This window comes from Chaetura pelagica, unplaced genomic scaffold (assembly GCF_000747805.2).
Source record: "Chaetura pelagica isolate M959 unplaced genomic scaffold, ChaPel_1.0 scaffold169, whole genome shotgun sequence".
NCBI lineage: Eukaryota > Metazoa > Chordata > Aves > Apodiformes > Apodidae > Chaetura > Chaetura pelagica.
Genome location: NW_009954616.1, coordinates 376,551 through 383,983, shown reverse-complemented (window position 1 = coordinate 383,983; position 7,433 = coordinate 376,551). Strand labels below are relative to the sequence as shown.

Sequence of the window (7,433 nt, the reverse complement as noted above, 5' to 3'; positions counted from 1 at the left end):
GGAATGAGATAAATTCTTAACAAAAAAAGAACTGGTTTGTTTATCAGGGTATAGCAGCTTCCCTTTTCAGCAAGAAAATGTTCCTTGTCTGTTGCTATTAGAGAAATGTCTGTCCCTGGTGTGCATAAATGTACTGTGTCAGATGTAAAATGCCCTCAGAGGTTGAGCAGTTTTGAGTGCATTTGCACTTTATTCAGTAAAAATTATCCTTAATGGATCCTTAATGGAACGCATCATAGCTCAGCATTTGCAAAGATTACATTCCTCTCTGCTGTTCCATCATGATCATAATTAAAATCTGTATGTGAGATGTTACTTGGATTTTTATTATGCTAACAATTACTGTTCTACTTTGATAGCTAGTTGTTTTCTAAAATAAAAGGAGGAAGTCTGCTTGTATTCCTCTATTCAGATATACTAAAAGCTAGATGGTCAACAATATTAATGGAAGCTCTGAAATATAAAGTGCTAGGAAACATAAACGTTGCTGGGTATCCAGGGGGAGGTTCCTAGTTTTACTGTTAAAAGAGATTAAATACTCAGGTGATCCAGTGAGAACTGTTTTATAATACCTATATATGTGTTTTTAAAGGACCAAAAGACTTATTGTGGATGTGATACGAACACAACCAGGGGATACACTCTTAGAAATACTAGAAACACCAGCCACTGCACACCAGGTAAGTGCTATACTGTACCTGAAAAGGCAGGAAAGTATGTATTTTATCATAGCTATTTGAAAGCCTTGACAGATTTCTGATAGCTTTCTCTATCACTTTATAGCAATGAAATAATTGTTGCTGGTTTTAATCTGCTCATATATAGAGCCTTCAAAATGTGAGATTTGCAGATTTTCTCTCGCTGTATAACTGGTAACAGCTTCAGAGGAAGAAAAAAAACAACCCTAAGTCTTGCTGTCAACTAGCACAACTAAAATAATTTATTTTTTCTTTACATTTTTGAAAACAGGGTCTTTCCTGTTATAATACAATCAAATAGGCCTGAAGCAAATCCTTCTGGTAGATTATTTTTTTTTTTCCTTATGAACTTCAGTATCTTAACTCAAGTTCCCTGACCCTGAGGTTATTTGCTTAAGCAATACAAGTAAATATCCTGGGAAACAACTGCTATCCCTGGTATGAGAATTGAGTGGGAGGATCTCCCAGTTGAAGACTTCCATGTAGATACTGACATACAAAGTGACATCTCCATAACATGCATGTTTTAGCTTACCTCAATGTGTGATTATGTAGAGGACATCTGTGAGATCTGGACACAGATCTTTCCACAACCAAGTGAGGTAATTGAATTGTCTGGCTGATTTTAAACATATTTTGATTAATTGAAATGGATGTCTAGTTGTTGTGATTGTTACTTATGGTGTATCAAAGGCATAGTAAAGGGAGCACTTTCAAACTATATGGTTAAAGCATATAAATAAAACCTGTACTTTGATACTTGATAATCTCCTTTGAGAATTCAATGTCCTTGAATACTTAACTGCTATCATGAGCTGGAAAATAACCGTTCTGCATTTTTCTTTACCCAGGACTCTGAGCACTTGAAGCTTGTAGAAAAACGTGCCATCTTAGATTCCAAAACTCCAGAGAAAATTAAGCACAGTCAGTCTCTTTTTGAAGATGGGCAGCTACCAATAGAACAAAAGAAAAGGAAAATACAAAGGAATCTCAGGACATTGGAACAAGCAGGACTAGTGTCTTCAGCAACTAAGTATCAAGAAATTATAAATGAGATTGCTAAGGTAAATGGAACACAATTCCCTGTACACTGATGGTTTTAGGCATCTAGCCTAAATCCATTCCATCTAGAGATGTACAGTATGCATTTGCCAGAGAATGCTACACTAAATCTCTGAAGTATCCACATAGGAAAAAAATCACCTTTGTTTACTGACAAAATAAGTGAAAGACAATACTCCCTAAACTGAATAACATAGAACTGTAGACTGTTATGCAGATTTGATATTGATGATGTTTCAACTTCTCCAGTACAATGTGTTTCAATATAGTTCTTTTATATTTTAAAAGGGATCAAAATTACCTATGTATGTTGCAATTAATAATTAATGTAGTTTTGGTAAGGTTTAAAAAGATCCTCTGACTGGTATTGACACTGATCTAAAATGGTTGGCCAGGACACAAAGAGAATAGTGGGCCAACGTGGTGCCCATCCAGGGGCTGATAAAGCACTGAGCCTGTTACATATGCATTGGCAAATCCTGTTCCAAATCCACACCAAATACTGGCTGTAAGAATCTTGGTATTGGATTATCTTAAATTACTAATTATTCATATTTTATTGTCTTTAATTACTCATGATTAAATTGCTCATAGCTCATGAGTGCTTTACACGTTATAAATACGTATGTTTTAAAAGTTGCAGATACATATGGATATACAAAAGAGTAAATGGCTCATGTGAGCTAAGTCTCTAATATTATTAAATATGTCATGTTGCATCCACTCTGAAGTGCCATTTTAAAAGCCCTGCTTTGTTCAGGTTCTTGCATCTGCTTCTACTTGAGACACTACCATATTCTATGTATGTAATCAGTGCCACATTTTTTTTAAATTTTATCTTTAAGCCCATATGCTTTGTTTGAGTCATTAAGGCAATCTGAAGATTGGAATAAGCCTTAGGACTGGAAGTTGCTTTTATTTTATTTTCAACTACCTCAACTCAACCATTACCTTCAAACCAAGCTCTAGTTTAGCAGTAGCTAGTTCTCACCCAGTAGAAGCCCAAGCTCTCATTTCTTAAGCCTCTTGCTAGAAACTAGCTGTAAGAAAGCTTCCATTTATACTATGATGATGACATCTTCCTTATGACTCCTATGTCTGTTGTGCCCTGGAGACCACAGCAGAGCTCAAGATACCACTGCTTGTATACAAAAGTAGCAATGTGATTGTTGTCTTTTGTACTGTCATATAAACTGTAGTACTTACTACAGATACCATGCTTGTGCAAACTAACATGACAGTTCATGCTTGCTCACAGCAATTGAGTCAGGTTGTGTAATTACCAATTTAAATGGTAGTAAGCTGTGACTTTTTAAAACATCAAAGTGACAAACCAATTACGTTCAATTATTTAGGATATCCGGAATCAAAGAAGATACAGACATCATCGAAAAGCTGAATTGGTGAAACTCCAGCAGACTTTGAATGCACTTAACTCCAAGACAGCATTTTATGAGGAACAGATTAACTATTACAACACCTATATAAAAACTTGTTTAGACAACTTGACAAGAAAGTGAGTTTATTTCCCTTGTCCTTTAATATTTCAGTGTGTTTTATCAGGAGAGAGAGCAGGCATTAGTCTGTAGCTTAAAGTTTTGTTTCCAACAGATCAGCAATGCACAGATTAAAAAGTTAATGGGAGCTGTAAATGAGAACTGAGTCAAAACCTGCAAAGTAAAGTCTTGCATTTATTTAAAAGCTACCTTACATAAGCAGGCCTGAGATGAATGTCTTCAATATATTTAATTGGTGATGCTCTGCAAATCTATTACCATGATTTGAAATCATACAGCTTTGGAAAGTAACCTTTTATTTTCTTCCTTCGTTAAAAGGATTGGATTTTGTCTTTAGAACAGAAAAGGGGGAAATAAATGCCCAAAGTATTTTATTTTTCAGTTATGATGCAGTTACTCAAAAGCAAGCCCCTCTGCCAATGCCACTGACTCTTCAAATTAAAAATATTTTACTAACACGAACAGGCACTTTCCCAGTGCATTCCTCGTTGATCCAAAAATGACGTCTAATGGCCATGCTTATTTAGCACTTTTGTCACTATATACTTACAAATTGTTATTTTAAAGTGATGGTTGTGGAGCAAAGCCAAAGAGTGAAGAAAAGCTAAATATGGCTAGAAATGTAGCTGGAGTATTAAAGACCTGGTACATAAATCAAAAGTGCTTTTTCTTATTCTCTTCCAGAAATTCACGGAGGTCAATTAAACTAGATGGAAAAGAGGAGGCGAAGGGAAGCAAAAAACTGAAGCAGGCCTCATTGAAGTACACAGCTGCAAGACTGCATGAAAAAGGTGTCATACTAGAAATTGAAGATCTTCAAACCAACCAGTAAGTGTGGTATAAAACATCCCAGAGCATTTTCCTAATCAATGGCTACTTGAGGGGCCTGGCTTTTGTTAAAAGAAATCTTCACCATTTCTAGTGCCACACCTAAAACTACCTCAGACTTTTATATGCAGGAGAATGACAAAGCCTAATTGTCATATTTCCCTTTTTCCCTTGTAATGTGCTGAATGATTACTTTGGAAAAATAATTGAATAAGCCTATTTTGGAAATAGCTTAAATGGAACCAGTACAAGACCAGCACCACACTGCTAATGACTGACTTGTTAAGCAGTTGTAGCAGGTTTGGTTTGGGGTTTGGTTTGTTGTTTTGTTTTGTTTTCATTTATTGGCAAATCACTCTCGTATTACTGAGTAAACACCATGTTTTCTGCACTTCCTTATTATGGTAAGGTGGATGATTGCGGTAGTTTAACATCACTTTTGTATCTGTCCATTTTGAGGCTACTGTAGTGAAAGTCTTCCATGCTTTGTACCCTTCCATCCATCTTCTACATGGAAAAAAAGTTTTCCAGATTGCACTTTTTCCAGGTGGTTTCATCAGGCAGAGGAAGCTACATGAGACAAACTGAAACTAAAAAAAAAGAGTATATATAGATTTGCAACAAGACACTTAGGCATGGCAGAATTAAAATCTGAGTGCCTTGTTCCTATGCTGTGGATACTTGGTTCCACAGCCCAAAACCTTTTCCCTCCACGGCCCCCGCAGTATAAAAGATTTGAGAGTTCTGTATTCCATATTGTATGTACCCCAGAATGTCTTCAAGGGGACATTGCAGTAGTGATAAAAAGGTTCATTTGACACCATTTACGCTCCTTACAGTCAAAGTTCTGTTGTTTCCTGCAGGCTTTTTCCCCCTAACTGCCTCTGGCATATATAAAACTGCACAGCGTACGTAATAAATCACCTTTCTTTTTGTTTCAAGGTTTAAGAATGTGATGTTTGATATCACACCTGGAGAAGAAGTGGGTGACTTTGAAATAAAAGCCAAATTTTTGGGGGTTGAGATGGAAAAAGTGCAGCTCCATTTCCAGGTAGAGTTTGAATCTTGTTACTTTGCTATATAGTCACAGCTGCATTTCCTCTAAATATGAAGTATTTCCAATGTTTTAATATGTATTCATAAACTATTCAATCAGCACAGAGCAGCAGATCATATGGGGAATAGCTATATAACACAGTTGGGATAATGTATATATTAGGGCAAATGCATGAAACCAAATGCCACATTAATTCAGTGGCAAGCAACAAATACCAAGAGAAAACAAAAATACACAGAAAACAATATTTCTTCTAGCTTGCTGCTACTGAAATTCTATAATTTGGAATCTAGAGGACATGGAATGTTTTCTACACCTATCCAGTAGTTGCTTGTAATTGTTTAAATTGTGAATGACTTGGACTTTGAGACTGGTTTTCACATGTTGAAAATTACTGCATTCATTGTTGTAAGATATGGGTTCAAAGAGAGATTATTTTTTTTTCGGATTACAGGATTTGCTTCAGATGCAGTATGAAGGTGTGGCTGTAATGAAGATGTTCGATAAAGCTAAAGTGAACGTGAATCTGCTCATATTCTTGTTGAATAAGAAGTTCTATGGAAAATGAGTGTCTTGGGATACCAGCAACTGGATCCACCAGTGGGAAGTCTATTCAGTATTTTTTTGCTTTTAAACATTTGTTTGAAATTTATCATTAGAAGCTTTTTAACTTAAAAAACAACAACAACAAAAAAACACCCTAAAATACCAAATGTTTAGAGGAATGTACACAGTGCCTTTTCAGCATTGATAATGAAGCAGAAAAATAGGAAATAGGTTAAAGTTCCAGATTTCACTTGTGTTGGTACTTTCAAATCAAAAACCTTGTTTAGGACACTCAGCTATTGTGGTTGTGTGGATTTTAAGGTAGGCAGAAATTGAATTTAGTTGAATATATAAACCTCTTCTTATTAAAGCATTTTAAAATGACCTCAGATATATAGTTCTTATTAGACTTTTAAGTATTTACCAGAAGAAATCTTGATTTGTTTCTAGGGGATAGTTTGGACAAATATTTAGTTACATACTAAGCCTGTTTTCTGGCAGTTGTCAATTGTAAAGCAAACTTATCGTGCAATTCAAAAATTTTTATAGGTAATTATAAAGTGACAATAACGTCTTACTGTGTACAAAAATATATTTTGTGATTCATTCCTACTAAATGCACTACTGCCTCATACAAAATGACATTTTGTACTTTCACAGCCTTTGGAGTGGCATTGGGGAAATCTAAATAGTGAACAGTTGTTGTTCAGTTTGAAGTATTTGAATACATAAATTGTGCCTGTCTGTCTTTTTTGTAAGAAAATAAATGCAATAAAATCAGTATTTAGATGGGTTTTTTTAAATATTCTTTGGAGATTGTTCTATGTAAAATAAACATTACCTAATTAAAATGGATTTTGTTCCAAAATTTCATTTAAAGGAGTCATCATATTTCAGAGGTCATGGCACTCTGGTGAGGTTCCTGCCGATTGGAAAAAAAAAGGAACATAGCCCCTATTTTTGAAAAATGGGGAAAAGGAAGACCCAGGGAACTACAGGCTGGTCAGTCTCACCTCTGTGCCCAGCAAGATCATGGAGCAGGTCCTCCTGAAGGCTCTGCTAAGGCACTTGGAAAATAAGGAGGTGATTGGTGACAGCCAACATGGCTTCACTAAGGGCAAGTCATGCCTGACCAGTATGGTGACCTTCCACAAGGCTACAGAGATGGTGGATGGTGGCAGAGCAACTGTCATCTGCCTGTATTTATGCAAGGTGTTTGACACTGTCCCACGTGACATCCTGGTCTCCAAACTGACAAGACATGGATTTGACAGATGGATCACTGGGTAGATGGCCACACCCAGAGAGTGGTGGTCAATGGCTCAATGTCCAAATGGAGGCAGGTAATGAGTGGTGTCCCTCAGGGGTCAGTACTGGGACCAGGTCTGTGTAACATCTTTGGAGACATGGACAGTGAGATTGAGTGTATCCTCAGCAAGTTTGCTGACGACACCAAGCTGTGTGGTGTGGTTGACACCCTAGAAGAAAGGGACACCATCCAGAGGGACTTTGACAGGCTGGAGAGGTGGGCCAGTGACAACCTCATCAAGTTCAACAAGGCCAAGTGCAGGGTCCTGCACCTGGGTCAGCACAACCCCAGGCACAAATACAGGCTGGAGGGAGAATGGCTGGAGAGCAGTCCTGAGGAGAAGGACTTGGGGCTGGTAGTAGATGAGAAGCTTGACATGAGCTACCAGTGTGTGCTGGAGCCCAGAGAGCCAAACA

General features: G+C 37.0%; 1 protein-coding gene across 2 annotated transcripts in view; it reads left to right on the top strand.

Annotated features, from left to right (window-relative positions):
- IQGAP2 (IQ motif containing GTPase activating protein 2) overlaps window positions 1-6,456 on the top strand; it is a 103,354-nt gene extending 96,898 nt beyond the window's left edge. Inside the window, exons 30-35 of one of the 2 annotated variants that reach the window (XM_010005542.1) lie at window positions 593-680; window positions 1,550-1,762; window positions 3,116-3,276; window positions 3,974-4,105; window positions 5,048-5,156; window positions 5,617-6,456. In XM_010005542.1, coding sequence (XP_010003844.1) covers window positions 593-680; window positions 1,550-1,762; window positions 3,116-3,276; window positions 3,974-4,105; window positions 5,048-5,156; window positions 5,617-5,730 — 817 coding nt within the window. In that variant the 3' untranslated portion in view covers window positions 5,731-6,456. Of the gene's footprint in view, window positions 1-592; window positions 681-1,549; window positions 1,763-3,115; window positions 3,277-3,961; window positions 4,106-5,047; window positions 5,157-5,616 lie in introns of both variants that reach the window. The other variant, XM_010005543.1, reaches the window with a different exon arrangement.
- Window positions 6,457-7,433: the final 977 nt, after the last annotated feature.